The following is a 27,212-nucleotide window of genomic DNA, read 5'->3' as shown; positions in this document are numbered from 1 at the left end:
TTAGAGAGAACGGTAAATAAAAGTAAACCGAGAAAATGTACTATAGAAAGTAAAAGAGGAAAAAGTGGGGTTTTTTTTCTTCTGGCATTAGTGATGTTTAAGAACAAAGTAGAATTCATATTTCATAACAAGCTTATTTTACGTTAAGGTTATAATCAAAGACTGTTCTATTTCAAGCACAGCAATTTTCCAGAAATCAGTCTAGAGCATTGATTTCAAGCAAGATTTATCTCTTTTTTATGTAGACATATGTGCACAATTTGCCAAACGTTAACATAAGACAATGTTGTCCTTGAACTCCTTACCAATCAATAGAATGATGTTAGAAAGAATGATATGACATAACTAACATAGGATTAGGCATGTTCAGCCGTTTGATCAAGGAAAACACTACATTATAATGTGAATTATTGAAAGTACATGAACATTTTCTACTTTTTCGATCCTTACATTACATCAGCTGATGATAACACGTGCTTACTCGGCCCGAGGCGAATGTGAGCGCCTCCAACTTTATTTTTGTCATTTCAATGTTTTCCTTTGGAAGACAATTGAATAAATATATAATGTACTAGCTTCTAAAATTTCTTTCTTTGCATAAAATAAAATGTCTTTTCCGTTTAATTAGTAAGACCTACCATATTGACAGATCTGACCAGTATATCCGGCAGGGCAGGTCGTAGAAATACATTGACCTGTCACGTGATCACAAGTCTGGTTTGGCCTGCATTGACACTGAAAACGACAACTGTTTCCATAGAAACCATCGTTACACGCTGGAAAGAAAAGAAACATCAATGTAAATCAAAATTTTGAATATGAAAACTTCGACACTTTAATGGGTTTTTTTCAAATTAGTTATTAATAATATTCTTTCTCGTAGATGGTAAAATATTGTGTACCTTTCGAACATTTGGGTCCTTGGAAACCCGGACGGCATATACAACTTCCGTTTTCTTGGTCACATGACCCTTTGTTGTAGCACGTGCATGTTTTATCACAGTTCTCTCCCCATTTTCCGTTTTCACATTTACTCTTACAATTCACACCTAATATATAAAAGAAAAAACTGATTCAAATAAACTAACATAGTGACGTTTTGAACGACAAAAAATGTATTTTACAGAGAGCTATTAAAGATTTTTTTTTTGGAACCAACTCCCGTCATTCCTACCCACCCCCCAAAAAGTCAATGTAACTCTTAGGTTAAATATTCGATTAATCCAGAAAATGTTTCATTATTATGGATTGCAAAAGAAGTTTCAGTTTACTGATAATTCATCAAACATTATTTATTACTTTTCAACACCTTTTATTACTTTGTATCATCTAAAGATCCATCACTTTTTATTACTTTTTATCACTACCAGACTGTACCGTACCAGTACAGTTTTATTACTTTGTATCACGTACCGTACCAGTATGTTCTATTACTTTGTATCACGTACCGTACCAGTACAGTTTTATTACTTTGTATCACGTACCGTACCAGTACAGTTTTATTACTTTGTATCACGTACCGTACCAGTACGTTCTATTACTTTGTATCACGTACCGTACCAGTACAGTTTTATTACTTTGTATCACGTACCGTACCAGTACAGTTCTATTACTTTGTATCACGTACCGTACCAGTACAGTTTTATTACTTTGTATCACGTACCGTACCAGTACAGTTTTATTACTTTGTATCACGTACCGTACCAGTACAGTTTTATTACTTTGTATCACGTACCGTACCAGTACGTTCTATTACTTTGTATCACGTACCGTACCAGTACAGTTTTATTACTTTGTATCACGTACCGTACCAGTACAGTTCTATTACTTTGTATCACGTACCGTACCAGTACAGTTTTATTACTTTGTATCACGTACCGTACCAGTACAGTTTTATTACTTTGTATCACGTACCGTACTAGTACGTTTCATTACTTTGTATCACGTACCGTACCAGCCTGGCTGACAGAAACATTCACCGTTCTCCGTCCCACATCCGTTACTATTATTAGGGTCACAATCACATCTCTGTCCACAGCCCTTACCAAAGGTCCACATCTACAATAACACACATAGCTCAGTATTGTATTACATCCACTTCTACAATCAGTAGCACATTTATATGTCTCTATTGCACTACATCCACTTCTTTAGTTTGAGCCTTCAATTATTTTGGGGGAATGGAAAGTTGCAATCAATTCACTTCAAATTTTACTTGATGTATAAATAGAGAATATTACATACTAAAATCCATATCATACGTCATATCAGCCTGAGTGGCCCCACATCAGCCCGAGGGCCGAAGGTCGAGGGCTGATATGGGGCCCCAGGGCTGATATGACATATGATATGGATTTCAGTATGTAGTATTCTATTTATCATATATTTAAAATACTTAATATGCGAGTTCACATAAAATCATTGAAGAATGTTTCGTGCATGTTTATGACCTTTTTCTTTAAAATCTAATCAAGCACATTTTAGGTCTTTGAAAACAAATAAAGTTCACAGATGTTAGTAAAGAATTATTTTACGTGTATATTTAAAAAAAATCAAGGTAATTAACTTTTAAACTTTAAACAAACGTTACTTCCGGTTTGATATGGATTTTTGCCCGCCGGTCCGATACGTGATATGGATTTTCGGACCGGTCCTTGATATAGGGTATTGTGACGTCACCCGTATCGCACAGTGCAGAATCGGTATTATTTACTACTAAGTATATGATAATTACTTATTTCTTTTAAACTTGCTGGGACTTAATAAAATATTTTAGAATACTAATTATATTTTTAAAAGAGAACTGAAGCAAATCTAATGGCCTTTTTCAAATTAAACTGGGGAAAAAAACTTTCACAATACATGCAGCTTGCAACTTTCACAATACATGCAGCTTGTCGTTTTTACCACTTAATGGGAAAGAACAGGTGTGACTTTTACCTGACATTCCGTGTCACAGGTGTCGCCGACATACCCAGGACGACATAAACATCGACCGTTTCTAGGGTTACAGTAGGCGTCATTCCGGCAATCACACCGCTCAGTACAATTGTAACCATGGAAACCAGAATCACAAAGCTCATTACACAGTGGCCCTGTGAAGCCTAAAAAAAGAAAAACAGATTTTTGATAGGGATAACTCACCTGGTGAACAATTACACCCATCCCTCTGAAAATGACAGTCTCCCCCAATCGTACGTACTACTCACCTGGGGAACAGTTGCACCTGCCGCTCTGGAAGTGACATTTTCCTCCATTTTTACATGGACAAGGTTGTGTACAGTCTTTGCCAAACCAACCACTTGGGCATGTCTTATTGCATCTGTATCAAACAATTCCACTATTTACATGCTTGTTGATTACATATGTATTCTCAAATTTTTCTAAACCAATTTTATGTGTGCTTTTATTGCATTTCTTGGGGATTCTTAAAAGTTTTCATCTGTCTGCTTTTATTGCATTTTATTGTTTTAAGAACATGTAGCATTTGTTTAAAGCAAGAAGGGTACATTTTGCATTAAAACCCTCTTTACCTTTTAATTTTATTTCTGCAAATCAAAAACGCATGAAATCAATTTTGTTGACATTTTATTTCAACACGTCTGATAATTATATTTCCTGACCCTTGAAATTTTTATTATAGCCATAATTTGTGAAGTTAGACAGTATTTGACCTACTTTTCTCCTATATATCCTGTAGCGCACTGACATTCCCCGGTCACGTGATGACAGAGGGCGCCATTTTGACAATCACACTGCTTTTCACATTTGTCTCCGTAGAATGGCGCCGGACATGTTTCACTGCAATCAATTCCGTTATATCCTGGGCTGCAGATACATTCTCCAGTACCCGGATGACAGCTACAGAACAATTTGTTTGTTGATTTAGACTGATCTCCGTGTTTCATAAGAAATTTACAAAGAAGGTCCCTTGCGGTAAAAGCCTACGACCTGCTAGAATATGGTTTTGTAATAAGTATAAAACATCCATTATTCAGTCTTTCATCACACTTTTTGCTTGTTTACGTAATTTTGTTATAACAGTACTCTGTCTTGGTCTTCAGACCCTTTTCTCCCCCCCCCCCTCCCCCCCCCCCCAGTATCAATGAATCAGTACTTTCTGGTGATGAAAACAGGTGCCCCCTTTACTAACCTGTCAGACTGTGTTGTGTTACAGTTACAAGGTTTGCTACAGTCGCTTCCAAACTTCCAATCATCACAAGCTACAACATAGACACACTTGTAACTTGTAAGTCATGTATAAAATAAAAATTCTAGTAATGCGCTAATTTTACAAAAAACAAAAACAAACAATTACAAAAACGCACAAGGAGAAATAAAGGCGGCAAGAGAAGGAAGAGGGTTTAATTGTGAATTCATTAACAATAAAAAAAAGATATGCATCATTTAACTTTATCAACGCCCGTATCTTTATGGTTATCAAATAAATTAAATACAGAATATGAAAGAAGGTCTTACAGAACATTTGATTTATATTCCACAATAACCAAGAGAATATAGCTAATGGATGTAAGGTATAATAATAGATAGCGTTACATTATCTGGGCATGTTAGCAAGAAGGAAGAAAACACCAAATCGACTCAATTCTTGTTCAACACGAAATACATGTACATGTATCAACGTGGCAAGGTCAAAGTGTACAAGATTTGTATTAAGCAACAAATCATAAACTAATATAGATATAATCATTGTTGCCCTGTATTAATCTTACAATTTCACACTTTAAGACATTTTCCCCGTTCAATGTCACAGAGACAAAGTTGTCTAAAAAAAGAGAGATAACTGTTCACTTCGCTCACTGATGAAGAGCACAAAAGAGGTGAAAAAAATGTCCTAATCATATCAAAATCATTCCATAAAACAACAAAGAAAACACAAATTTCTATGCACGCGGGATAGTTGTATCAGGTACATAATTATGTACGGATTCAATGTTTCCATTCTGAAGGGAAATAGCAAAGAGGCATCCTTATGTCGTGGCATGCGCACTCACCTCGGATTTCACAAGTGGGGCCGACAAATCCAGGAACGCAGCGACAATGTCCGGTCACGTGATCACAAGTCCCGCCATTTTGACACCGACATTGTTTTGAGCAGAACATACCATACGAACCAATGGGGCACTCTTCTGTACAACTATGTATTAAATTAAATAGAAAAAATAATTTACGTACAATATTCTACAAAAAGAAAAATATCTTCCCGAAATATCTTCTTTATCATTTTTCTTTCTAGATACAGAAAAAAGACAATCTTATTCAAAAAGGAGAGATGATAATGGGGATCTCAACATAATTTAATTTCTTTTTCAATCTCAGGAATATTTATCCCAGCACTGAATGAATTATCTCCCATGTGACCTACTCTTCTCCAATATATCCGGGTCCGCAGATACAACTTCCGGTTTTGGAGTCACAGGTGGCATTGTTATAGCAACTACAGATCTGGTCACAGTTAGAACCGTAGTATCCCTCCTCACAAGGCTCCGAACAGATATCTCCCTAAACAACAGAAATAAATAATGAAGATGTCTCCCTAAACAACAAAAATAAATAATGAAGATGTCTCCCTAAACAAAAAAAATAAATAATGAAGATATTTCCCTAAACAACAGAAATAAATAATGAAGATGTCCCCCTAAACAACAAAAATAAATAATGAAGATGTCTCCCTAAACAACAAAAATAGATAATGAAGATGTCTCCCTACACAACAGAAATAATAATAAAGATGTCCCCCTAAACAAAATAAATAATGAAGATGTCTCTCTAAACAACAAAAATAGATAATGAAGATGTCTCTCTAAACAACAGAAATAAATAATGAAGATGTCTCTCTAAACAACAAAACTAAATAATGAAGATGTCTCCCTAAAATAAATAGATAATGAAGATGTCTCCCTAAACAACAGAAATAATAATAAAGATGTCCCCCTAAACAACAAAAATAAATAATGAAGATGTCTCTCTAAACAACAAAAATAGATAATGAAGATGTCTCTCTAAACAACAGAAATAAATAATGAAGATGTCTCCCTAAACAACAAAACTAAATAATGAAGATGTCTCCCTAAACAACAAAAATAGATAATGAAGATGTCTCCCTAAACAACAGAAATAATAATAAAGATGTCCCCCTAAACAACAAAAATAAATAATGAAGATGTCTCTCTAAACAACAAAAATAGATAATGAAGATGTCTCTCTAAACAACAGAAATAAATAATGAAGATGTCTCCCTAAACAACAAAACTAAATAATGAAGATGTCTCCCTAAAATAAATAGATAATGAAGATGTCTCCCTAAACAACAGAAATAATAATAAAGATGTCCCCCTAAACAACAAAAATAAATAATGAAGATGTCTCTCTAAACAACAAAAATAGATAATGAAGATGTCTCTCTAAACAACAGAAATAAATAATGAAGATGTCTCCCTAAACAACAAAACTAAATAATGAAGATGTCTCCCTAAAAAAAAATAGATAATGAAGATGTCTCCCTAAAAAACAAAAATAAATAATGAAGATGTCCCCCTAAACAACAAAAATAAATAATGAAGATGTCTCCCTAAACAACAAAAATAAATAATGAAGATGTCTCCCTAAAATAAAAACAATGAACAAGACGTCTCCCTAAACAACAGAAATAAATAATGAAAATGTCCCCCTAAACAACAGAAATAAATAATGAAGCTTATTTGTCTATGGACCTAGTTTAAGCATAATCTTTGGCAAAGGATTTTTTTTATTGGATAAAACCACTTTAGTCTTCATTTTCATTTTACCACTCTGACTTTTGGTTTACTTGAAATCCACAGTATGTTCATGATTTTCATTTTTGACATTTATGTATATAGTGCATATTGCACAATATACATGAATATACTAACCTTCCATCCGGGCTTACATAAACAACTTCCGGTATCTGTGTTACATCCGGCGCCATTCTGACATTGACATGTAGAATTACAATGGGCATCCATGGAACCTTGTGGGCAGTGAGATTCACAGCTAAAAATAGATCAAATACTCAGAATCTTTACAGTTGAACACAAGAAAAAGATATGCATATTACATGTACGATGCATACCACAGCGGATTAACATTATAACGCATATCTACATGTAATTATAAAATTTACGATAAAAAATAACTCATTGTTCAGTAATGCAAAATAAAATGTTTCCTCGACATCGGTTAGAAGTAACTTGAGTTTACGTACAGACCCCCGTGGTACCCAGGGGGACAGAAACAAGCTCCGTTGGTGGCGCTACAGGTGGCTCCGTTTTGACATTTACACATCAGCTGACAATTAGGACCATAGGAACCTTCCGGGCACCGTGTCTGGCATCGTTCCCCCGTGTAACCTTAGCAGAGAGAGATAACTCAAATTAATTATTCTGAAATTTACACAACAGCTGACATTTTGGCTCCGGACACCGTGTCTGACATCGTTCCCTCGTGTAACCTTAGCAAAGAGAGATAACTCGAATTAACTATTCTGACATTTACAGATTAGCTGACATTTCGGCTCCAGACACCGTGTCTGACATTTTTCTCCTGTGTTACCTTATCAAAGTGAGGTAACTTGAAAAACTTGGCAAAAAGAGAGGCAACTTTTACAACAGCAAGACTTGCATTAATTACTGCGTTTATGTCAAAACCAGATATCAATGAACCTTCTTGTAAGTTTAGTGAAAATATTGAAAAAAAAATGTTGTTTTATTAAAACAAAAGTGGAGAGTAGCAATGCAAATGTATTTAATAAAATTTAATTGCTGTAAGTACAAAGGTATTGTTTGTGAATCTTAATAATGTTGACATTACAAAAGTAGTACAGATTATAAAAAAAATAAATAAACAGTTTAGACAGTATCAGGGAAAAAAATATAAATAAAGTGAGAAATTTACACAATTCGAAAGCTTTTTGGTCATTGATGAACAAAAGTGGAAAAAAAAAAATGTAGTAAACATGTTGGGAAAATTGTTGTTGATGCTTTCTCTGATCATTTTAAAAATATGAATGCTTTAGATGATGATTGTGATGGTGATGTCAATCGTTGTCCTAATCTGATTTTAATGCTGAATTGAACCAAGCCATTACGGAAACTGAAGTAATAAATGAGATAAAATCATTGAAAAATAACAAAACATGTTGTGGTGACCTTATATTGAATGAATTTTTAAGAAAAACACAGCTGCGAAATAAATGCCTGGTTTTGCTAATATTTTTGATATTCTTTCATGAGTGGCATTGTACCTGGCAGCTGGTCAGAAGGTTATATGAAAAGGGTAAAATATGATAAGCATGTTGATAAATCATGCAAGATAGGTTTGTTAGTTAACAATACATTAAAAGATGGTTTTATCCAAGGATGGAATGTAAACCCATGGAAAAGTGAACTGCCTATATAGGCAGTTATTAGGCAGTTCTTTGGCAGTTTTGCAAATTTTAAGCAGTTTTCAAACAGTTTCAGGCAGTTGGGCTTTTTCGGTTCTTTTGTGACTGCTAGTGCCTTTGGAGTAAACAGTTTTCCTTAGCAGTTTTTAAGCAGTAATCAGTTTCCCTAGCAGTTATATTTTGGTCTCCTATGCTTGAGGAGAAGACAGTTTTCCTAAGCAGTTTTTAAGAGCCATTCTCTGTAACGACTTGAACTTTTATATAGAAGCTGTGGCACGCATAGTCTCAGAATTTCTCCAAACTCTCTATGATAAAAGTCTTTGATACCGTAAACTCAAATCAGGCAGAAATTGGTTGCTACGTGTCATGGTTATCATGGCAACATGTCCTAAAGTTTGAAAAATGGCATTTTTCAACATGTTCAGAGTCCCACAGTTAACGTTTGCAGCAAAGCAAACAAGTGGCAGTGATTGTTTCTGAAAGTTGAAGGCCTGATGTCTTAAATGCATGATAAACATGTTTGGTAAATCAACTACTACATACGTTACTATGGAAACAAAGTATTTAAAAGTAATAATTTTGCTCATTTAATTTTATAAAGTCATACACTTAAGAATAAAAAAAATATAGGTTGAAATGCAAGCAAATAATAGACAAAAGATCCTTGTAACATATACCAAGGAAGAAATATGATATTTCTTATAGGTTGGCAATGGTTGCCATGGTTTTAATACCAAGAAAGGATTTTAAATTTACTCTCTTAGTGATTAAATTTAATCCTATCTTTTTAAAAAGCATATTTCTATATAACAAATGATCAATTTTTAAAGATGTTCATGTGACCCTAATTCTCACATTTCAAAAAATTCAAATTCAATTATTTAAATAGAGCGTTGCTATGGAAATAAGCCGGAAAAATATGCATAAAAATCTGAAAAATATTCTGTTTCCTTGGATACGTACCCTTGTATGTAGATTCCTAAAACTTTTATGATTGGTAAATATGAACAACTAACCTGACTTTAAATTTTGACTGCCACCCAATCTCTAACTGGATGCAAAAAGCTGGCACATAGGGTTTAATATTGATATAAAATTAACAAAATCGGACATTTTCCCTTCTTGGTTACCATAGCAACAGTGTTGTATTTTTCAACAAACGTTATCAATATATGATATTCAACTTTAGTTTTACCAGATAAGTACTATTCAAGGTGAGTCAAATAATATGTTTCTTGAATAAAAGGTAAGTAAATTCCTAAGGCAGCAAAAAAATATCACTTTAAACTACTGGTACATTGTTTCCATGGTTACACTGCAAAGTAACAATTAATCCCAATTTTTCTTATGTTGTCGGTGTTGCAAGGTCCTAAGGATGTATATGTGCCAGTCATGAAATTTATGATTTTTCCTGAAGATAGTAGCATTAACCCAATCTTAGCAACACATTTTGGATGGTAACACTGTGTTACCATGGCAACCATAAAAGTTATTTTTAGAATAATATTGCCAATACCTAATTACTTAAGGTCAAATATTTTTATTGTTTTTTATTTTGGTTGTTGATTGAGTTTGATCATTTAACACCTATCATTAGTGAATATTGAGCGTTTTTCTGCATTTTTCAGCATCTAGAATGTATTCCAAATGTACCCATGGTTACCACTTACTTAGAGATAAATTCTAAATAGTTTCTTTATAGCATAAGTGGCAACAAGGTGTCAGGTTTTGGGGAGAATGGTTTGTTTGTTATTCTTATTCTTTATTAAGGCTTAATAAATATTCAAAGTAGCTGAAAATCTCAATTTTTCCAACTTTTCTGGCTGTTACCATGGCAACCAAGACACATAGCAACGAAATTTTATTTGATATATGTTTCTGGTGTCAAGTTGTAATAATGGGCAAAGTTTCATCAAAATCGGTGACCATGCGTGGCAAAGAAGTTTAAGTGGTTACAGAGAATCGCTATGAAGCAGTTTGTAAGCAGTTTCTTTGTACAATTTGATTGGGTTCAAGAGAAATTTTAATGTTGGGCTCAATGATCAACAAATGTAAACAACAGGAACCCTGAACAACAGACCGCCAAAATTCAATTTTGGCTGCCATGTTGTATTGTTGGACAAAGGCTATAAAGCATCATGAATAGGGAGCCAGCTGGCCACAAAGCTTTAGATTTATTGAAATAATGATGTAGACATTTAACAATTGGTAAGTACAATATATTTATTAATTTGTGGCCTTGTGGTGTTTGGATGAAGTGAATATTTGCTGTACTTTTGACTTTTTCCTTCAGTGTTGAATCTTGTTGAACATTATTTATTTGCCCTGGGATATATAAGATTTCTTACTAGTCAGTGAGTATAATTGCATGGTTGTACATTTGTATGTAAATAAGGTACATGTATTAATTATTAGTTACACTGATTATAATAACAGATGCATAAAACAGTGTTTGATACTTTTTAAACATTCATCTTAGCAATCTCTAATTGTTTGACTGTGTTATACAATTGTACAAAATACAATAAATAAAAATGTAACAAGCATTTCTGATAGGTAGATCTATTATAATTGCATATTATTTCAGGCTGGATAATAGGAAATGTCCTCCTGACTAATTAATATTTAAAATATGTTGTAAAAGGGAAATGGATAAGCAGTATATAATAGTTTACTGGAAGTCCACTAGCAGTTAGCAAAAACTGCCTACATAACTGCCTATGAACTGCTAAGAAACTACCAATGAACTGCTAAGAAACTGCCTGTGAACTGCTTGCGAACTGGTTACGAACTGGTAAGGCTAAGAAAACTGCTTATAGATTACAAAAGGATTGAAAGAAATTTGTTGATCCATTAGCAGTCTAGGGAAGGTTAAGTAACTGCTCCAGAACTGCTAAAAAGTTCAAACTGTTAAGGCTAAGAAACTGCTAAGCTACTGCCTTCCACTTTGCCATGGGAATGTAGCAGATCCTCCAATATGTCTTTATTAAAAAATGTACAAGTATGACCTTGGACTTGAGAATTACCTAAACATGTTAGATTATATCTGTGTAAATTTCGATGTGTCAGTAATAACTGGCCAATTGATGCTGGCAGATTTTTTAGCATTGATAGATCTTAGAGGCATTGTAATTTGCAATAACAATGAACTTGGTCATGAGTTTCACTATTTATTTAAGTGTTTTTTTAAAGAATGAAAGACAGAAATATATGCTGATCATATATAAATTCTATGAATTCAAACAAAATATCTTTTTTATGATTCTTTGAATGTTTAGCAAAGTTTTGTAAAGCAGTTCTTAAATCATTTCATACCTGAACTACCTACAACATAAACATTATTATTTTAACAACTCTCAGTACTGTCCATGTCATGGATCTTTTTGTTGTTCATTATGTTGACTGTTTACATGTTGATTTGTTCAATTGTTAAAATTTCATAGTACTAACATACTTCATGTTGGGGGATTTAATGAAATAAAGAAGTGGCAAGGTCTCAAGAAGAGAATAAAATCATCTAGCACACGTATAAGCAAAAAATATCACTATACGAAACTGTTTATACAATGTATGTTTTTAAAAATATTTCTGTTTGTTGTTTCTATAAATAGCCTTGAATCTGTAAATAACATACCTGCTGCACACATGCAATGTCCCGAGTCTGGGTCACACTGGCCGTGTCCACTACAATCACACTGGCTCTGACAGCTAGGTCCCCAGGTGTCGGGGGGACAGTCTGTAATATATGTTATATTTAATAACACGTATCGGGATACAATCACACTGTCTCTGACAGCTAGGTCCCCAGGTGTCGGGGGGACAGTCTGTAATATATGTTATATTTAGTAACACGTATCGGGATACAATCACACTGTCTCTGACAGCTAGGTCCCCAGGTGTCGGGGGGACAGTCTGTAATATATGTTATATTTAGTAACACGTATCGGGATACAATCACACTGGCTCTGACAATTAGGTCCCCAGGTGTCGGGGGGACAGTCTGTAATATATGTTATATTTAGTAACACGTATCGGGATACAATCACACTGTCTCTGACAGCTAGGTCCCCAGGTGTCGGGGGGGGGGGGGAGAACAGTCTGTAATATATATTATATTTAGTAACACGTATCGGGAAGATCTGTAAAATATGTAATTTATATTTAGTAACACTTATCAGGGACGAGAAGGAGTCTGTAAAATATACGTTATATTTAGTAACACGTATCAGGGACGAGAAGGAATCTGTAAAATATACGTTATATTTAGTAACACTTATCAGGGACGAGAAGGAATCTGTAAAATATACGTTATATTTAGTAACACGTATCAGGGACGAGAAGGAATCTGTAAAATATACGTTATATTTAGTAACACTTATCAGGGACGAGAAGGAATCTGTAAAATATACGTTATATTTAGTAACACGTATCAGGGACGAGAAGGAATCTGTAAAATATACGTTATATTTAGTAACACTTATCAGGGACGAGAAGGAATCTGTAAAATATACGTTATATTTAGTAACACGTATCAGGGACGAGAAGGAGTCTGTAAAATATACGTTATATTTAGTAACACTTATCAGGGACGAGAAGGAATCTGTAAAATATACGTTATATTTAGTAACAAGTATGAGTGGAGGATAGCCAAAAAATATATATGTTATATTAAGCAACAGTAAATACCCCAGGCATCAAGGGAGGGCAGTCTGTAAAACAGATATGTTATATCGGCCGGTCAAACTTACTGTAAGCCATCTGTATTGATCAATGAAACTGAGTAATACGATGGCGCAATAAGTGACAACTAGAAAGTGACACGTGGCTTACTTGAGCTGCAGTCTTTCCCGCGCCATCCCTCATGACACACACACGTATCCGGTCCTGTACAATTTCCATTTACACAACCGGAAGTACAATGCGCTAAAAAGAAAACATTTATTTTGACAGAGATTGCTTTTAAGCATAAAGCAAATAATCTCATTAAATCTTTTCAAGATGGGTATCTTAAAAGTATATTTTTAGCACTTGTTCTTGCCGGTAAGAATTTAGAAATGAATACACACATATGCATTGTCCGTTAGACAGGACGAATCCCTCACAACAGTGGTACTGTTTCCGGTATAGGGTTCTGGTTTCTTGTTTATATCCGGTCTTATATAGCGTGCTGCAAATAGACCATGATGTCCAGTTTCTTAAAGTATTCAAGAATCATACTATCTCACTACACCAAACATTTGCATTCATTTAGAGTCTTTATTCTTTATAAAGAATATATAAATGTAATGTATATAGTATGTTAGGATTTTTTGGTTTACAGGAATGTATGATCAGAATATCAAATATGTACATGAAATACATGTAACATGAAATTACATGAAAATAAAATATACTTTATGTAGCAAAATAAGCATATTTATCCACTACACCAATACTTATGTCCAGTCACCAAGATTCATTATAAGGGGGCGTGGCTACTGTATTTATCAATTTGCCAAGACTTGAATACGGAAGAGTTACTGTTCCAATTACCAATAGAGACGTGGTTACTTTACGGTTCCTCAGGGAATGAAACGGGGTCATTCCCGGATGTAGTCCTTTCAGATTATTATTATTTTTCTTAGATAAGGGGTGTGGTCAATATGTCACACTATTCATTTAAATCTAATCGCTGAAAGCACGTATATTTTTTTCTGAAATTCAGAGTTAAGACTGAACCTTTCATTAAAAAAAGGACAGTATCATCAAACATAAAAAAAACGTAATACAAAGTTTTCTAACCGTTGACTTAAGACAATCCCACAACATGCCACTGAATTAGATAGAGCAGTTTCTCATTGAAGGGGTAAATCATACGTCAAGTCACTTTTAAAGGCGAGAAATAATTGTATGAACATAACAATAGTTAATGTAGAATAACACATACACTACATTCAGCATTTCTACTTAAAAGTTTTACCTTCGATATAAAAGCTACATACGTTTGCCAAGCGATACCTTGTTTGTACAGACTAGCCGAACACACACTTATACATGCTAATTTCCCTTGACCCAAAACAAAATTTAACGTTTACCTGGTAATTACGTTTAATACACATTAAATGAAAATACCACATGCTGATTAATTAAACCATCGGCCAAAAATAGCTTTATATATATATATATAAAAATAATAACTACGGTACTATGACGTCACTTGTTCGTACTCATAACTACGGTACTATGACGTCACTTGGTTGTACTCACTAACACTTGGTACAGCGGAAGAACTTGAGAACGTTAGGACACCACGTTTTCGTGCATTTCTCATACGGCTTCTTGTACGAAACCTGTCTTATCTTTTTAAACCTGGAATATTGTCCCATAAATACATATATTTTATATTCAATTTCGCTTCGAATTGTTAACAAACCCTATAATCCCTTCACCTATATTTCATGCATGTTTTACTCTCGGTACCACAGAAACCTAAATGGGAAAACAATTAGGGTTAGATGTGCATCCTCTCCGTGCTTTTTATTTCATTCACCTCTTCCGGTCACATGACCTAATTACTCACTAGCATTTTGTACAGCGAAATAACTCAAGCACGTTCGGGCACCAGGTTCGTGTACAGCGTTCAAAGGGCTTATTATAGGACCGAGTTATGACGTCACTTTGTCTGTATTGTAGAGAAGAAAGACAGTTAAATTAGACAGAAAGATGAAATAGAAAGTTTCAGCATGACTGTATAGTATATATAAACTCTTGCTTTCAATGTTAATATCTACCTTGAAAATCGGATCTATGGCTACGTATCAATCATCATTTACTGAACATGGTTATAAGAATTCTTTTCTCTCTCTCTCTAGTGAAAACACCATATAGATTCTATGAAATCCTCAGACAGTCAATCTAATGACAAGTCGTGTGCAACTCGTCAAACCTACTATACAACACTCGGGGGAAAATGAATTTTGAGAGCAAGAGTTAAGATACGATGACGTCATGCTGGTGTTTTCCTTACTAGCACTGGGTACATCTGAATAAATTCCAAATGCTAGAACACCAGGTCTGCGTGCATTTCTGATAGGGAACCTGTACTGCTATCGTATACACTTGTGTATATCTGTAAAACAAAGGGAGATAACTATCACAAAGTGATAGGACACTTTACATCCATAGCAACATCTGTGAATATCTGTAAAGCAAAGGGAGATCATTTTTACAAAGTGATAGGACACTTTACAGCCATGGCAACATCTGTGAATATCTGTAAAGCAAAGGGAGATAACTATTACAGAGTGATAGGGTTCTTTAATTAATAGCAATGGTACATGTACAGATTTCTTGTGCAGTGTGCTGTTCAATTAATGAAACATGCAGCGATGTATCAATAATCCATTATTTAATGTACTTAATTCCTGTGCAAGCTTTAAAAGAAACATCTTATTGTTTAAAGTAATAAGAGCTGCGATTTTTAAACTTTTTTGCTGTTATGATAGATCTGTATGAAATTTAAACCTTTACGATAAATTAGACTTAAAAAATGTATTTTTTTTTTCCAGAAGAAAGATTTCTGTACAATGGAATGTATAGTATTATAAAAGAAATCAATATTATACAGGACGACAATAATATTATTTTGCTTCAATCGAAGTTTCTAAATAGTTCTTCCATCGCAAATATGAACAACAGAAGTTTATAAAAGTTCTTTTATCTGTCATTGAAATAGCTAATTACAATTTTGCCACAAAAATTTGCAACATCAAAGTTACAGCTCATATTGCTTTAAGTAAGCGTACATAAATAAGCATACTCAAAATTTAGCGCTAACTTTCTTATCAACTGATTTATGAAATCATAAATTAGAAAAATTACATATTTATTTAAATATGCATCCACTTGTTCTTAATTTCAAAAAATCAAATATCGCTGATTTAAATTATTTTGATCAAAAATTATTATTCTTTGCCTGAAGTCGAGTCGTGCGTTCAAGATAGCAACATATGTAACAATTAGGGGATTGTTTGACTGCAGGAATATAAACGTAGCCCTGTGAAGTTCTAAAATCGTAAGCAAAAATTGATAAGCTTCAGATAAAGAGAAAGGAAGGGGGTAAGCTGGTAAGTTTTTTTATTTAGATTACTAAAAAAACAAGTCTACCATTAGCATGCACATACCACCAATCTATGTAATTAACAGCAATATTACTTCATATATTATTTCTCAGCATATATGCTTTGAAATGGAGTGAAAATGAATATTAGGAAAATACTTTAAAAGCAAAGATATACAAAACTAAGTATTAAAAAATAGGGGGAAAATTACATCGTAAAATATTTTATACAAAAGAAGCCTGTTCTTGAAAATAATAAAATATAAAAGGAAAACTTACGATACGGTCTTATCGCAGACATTAGCATCTCCCTCACTCAGACCTCTCGTCAAAGAAAGACATGACAGAAATACCAACGAGAGTTGGGCGAGACTTCGAGGCAGCTGCATTATCTTTAGTCCTGAAACAATTCAACATGCTGTTTAAGGAGGATCCATGAATTTGAAAGAAAGTAGATAGGAAAAATCCATAATAAAAATAAGTTCACAAACTCATAAATGTGTGAATTCATAAAATGATGTAATGTAAGCAATACCTCTTGATCGAAGTGTTTGTACTCCGTAAAATTTGTAAGTCAATTTTAAACATTCATGGGGTAAACATACAACATATTACACTGTTTGGCAATGACAATGACAATAGTTTATTCTCAAAACAATAACAACAATATAGAGACGTTAATACAAACAAGAAGTTGACATATTGTGAAATGAGTTAAGCATGCCACAACTAAAAGAAAAGTCCAAGCTGTCAACAAAATCGCACTTAATCGATTATACCGGGTAAGAAGACGACATGAAAACAACATGAAAATTAATATTTTTATGTCCATTAGAGGGTTTTTCACACTTGCCATGTGTTCTTATGCTTTGGATAAATAATCAGGCGGAGTTTAAGCGAGGTGAGGCAGACGACGAGAAAGTTGCAAGCCTTCTCTCTTTTTATGTATCAGTCGAAAACGATATATTTAAAAGTTTTAAAAATATGTTGTAAATTTTGCATTTACCTCCCCCTAGCAAATTCAAAATTTACAACATGATACTTGCACACATAGGTATATGTACCGGATTGGCATGAAGTCTGTATTGACTCAATCTGTGGGTCAAACATTGTTACTATTGATTTATTAAATAAATTCTCTCCACTGTGTTCATACGAGAGTTTTCTATCTCCCTTTCCCGATTTTCAAAATAACTTAGATACCGAATGACATAAAATACATACATATGACACACGAAATCCTAAACGCTGTTATAAACAAACGACATCCATCAAGCGAATGGCTAAAATACAAACAAGGCAAGGGAAGTAAGTCTTCAATTGTCAGCATATTTCCTATTAGAGTTGTCGATCTTTGTATATTAGAACTTTACAGCGCGCACAAAATGTTTTACAATTTGGATGATTCTGTTGTTAAGGTATTCATGTATAATGAAGGGATTTTGAACAATTTTGAATCATTTTAAACTAGTTAAAAATCCATCAATTTGCTAGATGACGATAAAAGTGAAATGAACCAAATTCACATGACAAATAACATGTCAGAGGCCGGTCATTTTGCACCTTAAATTTTTTTAAAGAGTTATCTGCCCTTGATGAAAAGAAGAAAATTTTAATTGTTTCAAAATATCTACATGTATGGTGAATGATTTATTTTATTTCATATTATGATAAACAGAGAGTTTATACATATGTTTACCAAGAGATTTGTATGAATTTCAAATTGCTTTTTTACAATATCTTAATAACACTTGCGCTGCCCATAGACTTCAATGTTAACTAATTGTACAATAATCAAAATTTGGTAATTCCTTTGATGGAGTATTTTTGTTTGATAACAACTTCAAAATACTATCATAATTAAAAATATTGAACCATTCATTTATTAGGTACAAAAAATGGTCGTTATGCATTGAATACCAAAAAAACCCTGCATAGTCAAAATTAGGAGATTAGAGGACACTGACCTACACTATATAACTGTCTACCATTATAACATAACTAATATTAAGATACAAAGAAATATTTTGAAATAAAACTTGCGAAAAAGAGGAATAGACAAACAGCCATAAATTGTCGGTTTATAATTAAATCAACAAATTGTCACTTAAATTTTTCGGAATAAAAGTCACTGAACACAAAGGTGAAGGGTCGGATACCCACGGGTGATCTCGTCTTTTAATCGAGTACAAGACGAGATCTCCCGTGGGTATCCGACGATGTTAAGGCATTTCACACATGCAATGTTAATTCTGAAAAAAAATGTAAGTCTTAGAACCACTAGTTTAAAGAAATACGAAAAAAAATTGTCTATGATGCACACATTGCGAGGTAGAATCAAATTAATTCATTTAGAGAATAATGGGTTTTTTTTCTACATATATCAATATTATCACTTAAATAAAGTTGTCAAATGTTTGTACACTTGTGGTCTCTATCATATTCCATTACGTTTTTGATTGAATTTTGTTGATCCGCCCCAACAGGGCACATGACATTAATTTAATTTGTACAAATATTTTTGTCTTACTGAAAACCATAAATTTAGAAATTTGGCAGTTTGTCTTTGATTATTATTCATTAAAGTGTTTCAATTTTCAGTTGGATGCACAATTCTATTTAAATTAACATTACGAAAAAAAGTTTCTCTGATGTTTTTAAATGAAATAAGAAATGTTTTTCATCTTCTACTGATCCGTCTTTACATAAAACACAACAACGTTATTTCTATATTGGCCTGTTTCTATTCGAAGGGGAAGGATACCACATCTTAACTGTGCCATTGTAGAGGGTTCTTGTTTGCTCATGTTCATCGATACGTAAGGTTCCAGTTTGAAATTATGTTTAAAAGTTTCAAATGTTCTCAATTTAGGTAAAGACAGTATTTTCAATTTCCATTCTTCTGCGCTGTTGAGCTATTCCCTGACGGGTCACTGAAGACCACCTAATCTCGGCAACGTAAGGTCTGACGTTTATATCGTTGTAAGCAGCACACTAACATCGACACCCACACCTCTGACACAAACAGATATGTCAGGCCGATTTTATCGCTTCCCTTTATGTCCAAACAAATCATACATAATGTCTATATGTATAATGAATATCAAATACACAGCTCTGAGTTCAAACCCCACCCTCCCTCATCAGCCCTAAGACGTATAATTTTTTTCTTCCACTTCGAGTGAAAACGTATATAAATGCAGATAAGTTCAAAAAGTATTAAGCCTCAGACACGATTTTGCTTTTCAAAAGAAGAAAAACTTTGGAACTGTTAGTTTTTGTAATTATCTTTAGAATCATCGATCCCATAATTACAATCCAACATTCCAATAAAAACAATCATTTTCCCTTCACTGCAGTCAATGATCCCATTATTACAAAAATTTTAATATTTTATAGGCAACAATCCCCAGTATACATTCAATAATTCCAGCATAACGGAAGTGAGTAATTTAAGTTATAAGTCCCATAATTACAGTCTGATCCCATTCATACAATATTCCCTTACATAAAACAAGTGATCCCGTTTTTTTTAATAAGCGTTCTCAAAATTAAAATTAATGACCCCCCTACATGGGTTCCCCTTCATTGTTTCAACTTTAAAAGTAACATGCATATATACTCAAAACATGTCTATCATCTCTAATCAATTCAGCATGTCAATGTCTTCTATCGTGGATAAATTCCATCTTAAGACAGAAATATTTATCTTAGGACTGCACTGAGTAAAATGTTGTATATCAGTTAATTAGGTGTCCTGACAAGGCGATAACACGGGTTTAGTGTGTATGATTTCAGTACATTGATATATCGGTATATACCCCCAGGGCAACGTTCTTAATTAAAAATTACAAAACATCATATGCTTCATTCCTATCTAAATCTGTATTTAGTATTTTTTTTCTGAATATAAAATGCATATGCATGCAGACGTGGTGTTTAGGTTCGATTGAATAACTAGAAATAAAGGGTCGAAAAAAATGTGTGTCCTCAATTATAAGTCATTCGAAACTTGTATCAAAAGAATTGCACAGTCAGGCTTTGAGTCTGATGTCTGGAGTCAACTTTCTTCGTCGTGACTGGAATTCTATTTAAATAGAAAGATATATAAGATTTCTTCTTAAAACCGAATGTTTATTTCAAACATCTACACAGCGGTTAAACCAAGTTGAACAAAATTGTGGGGTTTTTTTTTATTCAAATGATTCCAGCGAGGTTCAGGGGAAAAAGTGATCTAACTGAAATCTATAATGAATCCTAGTGTGTCAAAGACTTTCCATTTCATGATTAAGTCGCAGAACAGAATGGCTCCTAAATCACTGTGTTTATTAGCTGCGGAACTGTAGCTCTCCGAAAAGAAAATTGACAGACCGGAGAGCTACAGTGCCACCCATAGAAAAAACTGTATATTTGCGCTTGATTCCGGTTTTATTTCTCTAAATTCTTACCTCAACTGCACAAAAACTCGATTTTAAGAAATTTCTTAGACTTCTATCAACTACTGTCGTAGTTTACATCTGCACGAAGCGCTGTGGACCGAATTGTCTTACCACCCAAAATGGTAGTATAAATGGTCTTCATTTCAGGTCCAGTAGGACTATTTCCAACGGTTCCGGGGGAATGTTTTGTTGTGGAAATAGTAAAATAATATGTTCGTAACAGCCGGTTAGTAATATTTTGAGATGGCAGTTTAAATATACAGAGAAATAAATTCATAATCGAGCGCAATTTTTTGTGCGCAATAAATATACAGTTTTTTCTATTGGCACTGTAGCTCTCCGGTCTGTCAATATTTTTTTTTTCGGAGAGCTACAGTTCTGCAGCTATGTGTTTATCTACGCGTTTATTTGGAGTCATTCTAACGTAGTTCGCAATAGGACGGAGACACGGGGTAAATGTATTCCTTCGTGTGAATGATACCGTAATTATTATGTCGCAATGCATAATGTAGTATTCATTCAGCCCCGGGGTCTAACTTTACCAGTACTCAGAAGTTATTACTATACCCGAAGTATCGTAACACGCGTGATATTAGGAGATTACTAAGCATCAGGAGTAGTCCAGGACTGAAATAAACCGGAAGTACAGATAAATAAATAATCAAATTATGAAAGTTTAGTGAAGTTAAGTTAATTTAAATTCAATTCACGTCCAAGATAAAGATTTTTCTTTATTAAATTTGAACATTTTCATTTTGCAAGTAAAGTGTATTGTATTTAGACTTTAATTAAATATTCACACCATGTGATTATACATAAATTAATCTTTTTCCTAAATATAACAAAAAGGAATTAAAGTGAGCTTGTATCCTTAGAACTGGGCGATGTCTGTTTCCTCTACACCCTCCCCACCCACCACCCCCCGCATTTCATAGCTACGCATACTAATACAAATTTCGAAATCAGAGAGACCTTTGTTGCGACGAGGAGAGGTAAGATTCAAAGGCCACGATTTGTCTAATGCTTGCAGAGTGATTCTTGGAAAGGAGTCAAAAATGTGGTTGGGGATGTCCCTATTTCTTAACAATGTGTTTGTGTTTTTTTCACTGAACCTGGTTTGAATAGACGGGCGTACATTATGTGAAAAAGCATTTCACTTCAAAAGAGCTTAACGAGTAAAAGAAAAGAAAAAAAATTAAAATAAGAGGAACACAAAAGCAAACAATAGAGCATCAGATACATGTAGGCATAACAAAACCTTTGTTTTAAAAAAAAAAAAATAAAAAGACGGTTGATCGATCATATACACTTTTTTCAATAAATGTCTATCAAATGTCATGTTATTTATACTTATACTGTAACAAATTGGAGTGGGGGTGGGGTGGGGGTGGTTATGAATTTCTATACTGATTTTGGTAAACCATAAAGGGAAAATTTCTATATACTCCCTCTCTGGACTATACTTATAATATTTTTATATCAAACAGGGGCAGATAAGTCGTAACAAAAAAGAAATATCCGATGAAAAATACTTGCCAATCAATGTTTTTCTCTTAAAGCTTTGAGAAAAGTTTTGAGGACACTTTTAAACAATAAAACGCTTTCTTTGGTTGTTAGTACGGGAATTAATGTTGCAGCTGTTGCAGAAAAAATGCATTACCCGCATAAACGGTTTGTGTATTTTTTTTCTGCGATAGCTGCAACGTTAATTCCGGTACTAACAAACAAAGAAAGACATTTTATTGTTTATGTCTATATCTATAAAAATAATCATTTAAAATAGACTTCAGTAGATTAAATAGTGTATTATTGATATGTACGTCATTGTATGTTTCATTGATGGAACAGCCACTACTCCTGTTGAGCTGATATGCTTAGTGGTGTTTACCGACTGATAAACGGCAATGATCTTTTTTAAGAAATAAAGGAGAAAATATTCAGTGGATGTTGATTGTTTATTGTTGGATGTAAATATATTAACATGAACTACTATAGTATATAACCGTTGACGGCTTATATCGCACAAGACTCTACTTTAAACTTAGAATAAGGAAACAAACCCTAGACTGTCAATTTTTATGTACTTGAACCAAATAAAACTTTAAAAGTAATGTGTTTCAGGTATAACTCGCTGCATTACACATACCTGGATGAAAAGCTTCAAGTCACACCATTCTGAACTTTAAAAACGGAAGTATTTTACTTAATTAATTCCCATATTTTCTGGTCTAAAGAACAGGACATATATATAACACAGTGCTGCCATATCAAATGTGATGTAATGACTGTTTTCTCTATTTTCACCATCGTAAATGTTCTAAATAATGAAAAAAATAAGGACAGGCCCTAAATCTCTAAGTGTTTCTTTGTATTTTTGTCTACTTAATTTCTGTTTTCCATAATAAAAGAAATGCCTATATAATTAACACCCCCCCCCCCCCGGCCGAGAAAAAAAATAATTAGGTTGGAAGATGTCGGTATATTTCTCCAAATGCCTATATAAAACAGGTGCCCCCCGTACGGGAGTTGTCCTCATGTGCCACAATAACACAGATTTGACCCCAGCAATGTGAACACCCTAGTTATAAACAGCTGTCGAGAATGTACAAAATGTATATTTAAAAATGTTTGTCCTATTTAAGGACAGATGATACACAGTGAAAAAACGTATTTTTATCAAAAAAGTTTGAAAATAACAACTGAAGTCATGTTTATGTAAGTAAAATGAATAAGTTATATTGCATAAATTTTAATTTGTGTCCAAGGTTTCACAATAATGAAAATTAAACTGACAAAAAGATTAATAAGGAGGGCTGTAGTGACAAAAAGTTGTATAGATTAATAAGGAGGGTTGCAGAAATGTAGAATTGTGAACATTATAGAAAGTTTACTATTTCTTGATATTAAATTTATCATTTGCATCATTTTCAACTAAAATAGGTCAAAAAGTATATCCCAATCCAGGCATCCATTTTTTTTTGTATCATTTGTCCTTAAGATATAGTGAAAGAGTGCACTAAGTTTTTACTAGAAACTTCTGCTCTATCCCATTTGGTAAAGCTTATAGACCATTGTATATGTTCTAGAATAAATATAAGTAGACATTATTTAAAGTCCCTCGGCACTGAACATAAAAAAGATGTGTGTAACTTTACATAGATATTGAAATAGATTTGTTTGTGTACATATAATTACATTTTTTCTTTATCAGACAATGATTCCATCTTCCTCTTTAGGTCGTGCTAGTCTACAATTGAAATAAGTTTTTTTCAACTCTGTTTGACCTAAATAATTACGAACTGCGACTTTAGTAAAAAAAGCAAATTCTAAATATACAAATAATTACATGTATACATAAGAAAAAAAGAAAGGAAAACAGGAAAAATTTGGAGGAGTTGACATCTATTTCTCTATACATTTTTGATATAGGTCACGATGTATTTTCCTTAATGACACAATTACCACAAGTCGGATAATTCTACCCCGTAGAGTACAAGAGTCCTTAAGAGTAAGGGCGATATTAATCCTTGATATCGATAACCTTACCTCGTACATTACAAGAGTCCTTAACAGTAAGGGCGATATTAATCCTTGATATCGATAACCTTACCTCGTACATTACAAGAGTCCTTCACTTTGACAGCGATGATATCACTTGATATTGATAACTTTGTCATATTGTAATCTTTGTATTTACTACCACCCGGTAAATTCAAAAATTACAATATGACAACTTTACCCCGTACATTAAATGAGTGACAGTGACATAAACCCCTCGATACTGATATCTTACCCCGTATACAAGTCTATAGTTGTTATTGATAATCACTCCCAGTACAGTAGTCCTGAAATATTCTGTTTTATCGCTCGCTATACGTCTATATTTGAAGCATCACTACGACTTTCAGACTGTGTGGGAAAACCTACTTTTCACATATCAAGTTTTTTTTTTCTTTTAGAATTTCATTGTTCTACCTGTATATTTAAAGCTTTGTCACCTAAATTCTGTCTACGTTTGAGTTAAAAATAAAAGTGTGCGAATATATATATGTTCCTTTGACCTATTAATCGACTGTAAACTTGTTTGACAATTCAACCTTTAAAATATCTTTAACTGCAAGCTACTATTTACTGCCTATTTAAAACGTCATACAAAATACGTGGTTCAGTTAATATATGCAGTAGTTTTCACTCTGCATGGGAACATTTTATAGACCTTGTTATGAATCCCCTAATCCCCCCCCCCTTCATGTAAATGACATACAGGTCTCTTAGGACAAGACCAACATTCCCAAATAACAACCACATGTTATGTACATTTCCCAAATAACAACCACATGTTATGTACAATTCTCAAATAACAACCACATGTTATGTACATTTCACACCAATAACAACCACATGTTATGTACATTTCACACCAATAACAACCACATGTTATGTACATTTCACACCAATAACAACCACATGATATGTACATTTCACACCAATAACAACCACATGTTATGTACATTTCACAAATAATAACCACATGTTATGTACATTTCACAAATAACAACCACATGTTATGTACATTTCACACCAATATTCTTTTAAGCCATCCATGTTTGTACTTTTATTGCTTTTAATAAAAAATCAAATATTCGCCTAAAATTCTAAAACGAAGAGTTTGATGATTTCCCCTTGTTAACTGATTTACGGTATTTTAGTCTTATCTATAACACTACAGGACTACCGTGCGGGGTAGCTTATCAATATCAGCTATAGACTTGTGTAGTTATATTTTAGTCTTATCTATAACACTACAGGACTACCGTGCGGGGTAGCTTATCAATATCAGCTATAGACTTGTGTAGTTATATTTCAGTCTTATCTATAACACTACAGGACTACTTTGCGGGGTAGTTTATCAATATCAGCTATAGACTTGTATAGTTATATTTCAGTCTTATCTATAACACTACAGGACTACCGTGCGGGGTAGCTTATCAATATCAGCTATAGACTTGTATAGTTATATTTTAGTCTTATCTATAACACTACAGGACTACCGTGCGGGGTAGCTTATCAATATCAGCTATGGACTTGTATAGTTAAGGACAGTTAAAAAGGGTAAGATTATCGATATCAAGGGGTTTATGTCACCGTCACCCATTTTATGTACGGGGTAAAGTTATTAATATCAAGGGATATATATCATCGCCGTCACAGTTAAGGTCAGACCACACGTTCTTCGAAAATATATTATAATTTTTTCCAAGAATTTGTCATTGAAATATTGCTATTTAAATAAGTTTCCTCACAAAAAATTGAGGTACCTTACCAAGCATTTGAGCAAGATACCAGAGGGTGATATTTCTTATACAATCCTTAGGGGTAATCTTTTCAATTGCCAGAAATCACAGTTTTTGGTGTACTTATTTTTTAAAATATATTGAAAACAATTTAGAAATCACAAGAGAATGACAATTATGAATAATTCTTTATATATAATACCAAGGTATACAAAATATATCTTTGAGGAACGTGTCGTCTCACCTTAAGGACTCCTGTACTCTACGAGGAATGTAATCGATATCAAAGGGATAATATCGCCATCTCAATTAAGGATTCTTGTACTATGCGGGGAAAATTTATCGATGTCAAGGGATATTATCGCCGTCAGAATTTTAGACTCTGTAAATGTATGGGATAATTTCCAACCCAGAAAATTTCTTGAGAAGCAAAGAAAAAAAGTTTAACTCCTTTCCCAAAAGTTTCAAACTCAGAAAATTTCTTCGTATGCCAAAAAAAAAGATAAAGTCCATTCCCAAACCCGAAAAACATCTATTTCGTGGTGGTGGGGTTCAAGTTTTCTATGGGGGGGATGGTTATGACAATCATATTGTATTCATTGTTTGTATAATAAGGAGAGGATTTATTAAGTTGAAAGAACTTGTATCCAATCCTTTTGTATGTATTATTACAATAAAATATGTTCAAATCAAATCAATGGTCATTTCTTATTTGCTTCAGTATTTACATAATTATATTATTACTCTGCAAATTCCGGGGGGGGGGGTCCAGACCCCCTTTAGGTCCGCGCATGCTTAACCCCCCCCCCCCGCTCCCTTCTTTCTGTCGATTTGCATAATGTAACAGACACCAAGTTCCCTAAGGACAAGACCACCGTTCCCACATTAATACAACAGTATGTACACCGCGGGACTTATCTATTTCTCCGACACTTTTAGCACATATATACTTGTAC

General features: G+C 33.6%; 1 protein-coding gene across 4 annotated transcripts in view; it reads right to left on the bottom strand.

Moving 5' to 3' along the window:
- The window catches only part of LOC133199247 (multiple epidermal growth factor-like domains protein 11), a 39,999-nt gene that overhangs the window by 11,359 nt on the left and 1,428 nt on the right, over positions 1 to 27,212 (bottom strand). For 3 of the 4 annotated variants that reach the window (XM_061335089.1, XM_061335091.1, XM_061335092.1), the window contains exons 2-17: positions 16,803 to 16,923; positions 15,432 to 15,533; positions 13,492 to 13,592; positions 13,256 to 13,348; positions 12,060 to 12,161; positions 7,247 to 7,391; positions 6,915 to 7,035; positions 5,387 to 5,523; positions 5,016 to 5,158; positions 4,154 to 4,223; positions 3,679 to 3,861; positions 3,210 to 3,322; positions 2,941 to 3,104; positions 1,950 to 2,058; positions 903 to 1,049; positions 639 to 776 (exon numbers count right to left, since the gene is read on the bottom strand). In XM_061335089.1, the coding sequence (XP_061191073.1) occupies positions 639 to 776; positions 903 to 1,049; positions 1,950 to 2,058; positions 2,941 to 3,104; positions 3,210 to 3,322; positions 3,679 to 3,861; positions 4,154 to 4,223; positions 5,016 to 5,158; positions 5,387 to 5,523; positions 6,915 to 7,035; positions 7,247 to 7,391; positions 12,060 to 12,161; positions 13,256 to 13,348; positions 13,492 to 13,592; positions 15,432 to 15,533; positions 16,803 to 16,912 (1,978 nt within the window). In that variant the 5' untranslated portion in view covers positions 16,913 to 16,923. Of the gene's footprint in view, positions 1 to 638; positions 777 to 902; positions 1,050 to 1,949; positions 2,059 to 2,940; positions 3,105 to 3,209; positions 3,323 to 3,678; positions 3,862 to 4,153; positions 4,224 to 5,015; positions 5,159 to 5,386; positions 5,524 to 6,914; positions 7,036 to 7,246; positions 7,392 to 12,059; positions 12,162 to 13,255; positions 13,349 to 13,491; positions 13,593 to 14,984; positions 15,087 to 15,431; positions 15,534 to 16,802; positions 16,924 to 27,212 lie in introns of all 4 variants that reach the window. The other variant, XM_061335090.1, reaches the window with a different exon arrangement.

This window comes from Saccostrea echinata, unplaced genomic scaffold (assembly GCF_033153115.1).
Source record: "Saccostrea echinata isolate AGI-Se365-2 ecotype Australia unplaced genomic scaffold, CSIRO_AGI_Sech_v1 ptg000033l, whole genome shotgun sequence".
Classification (NCBI taxonomy): Eukaryota; Metazoa; Mollusca; class Bivalvia; order Ostreida; family Ostreidae; genus Saccostrea; species Saccostrea echinata.
This window is presented reverse-complemented; position numbering and strand designations above follow the sequence as displayed.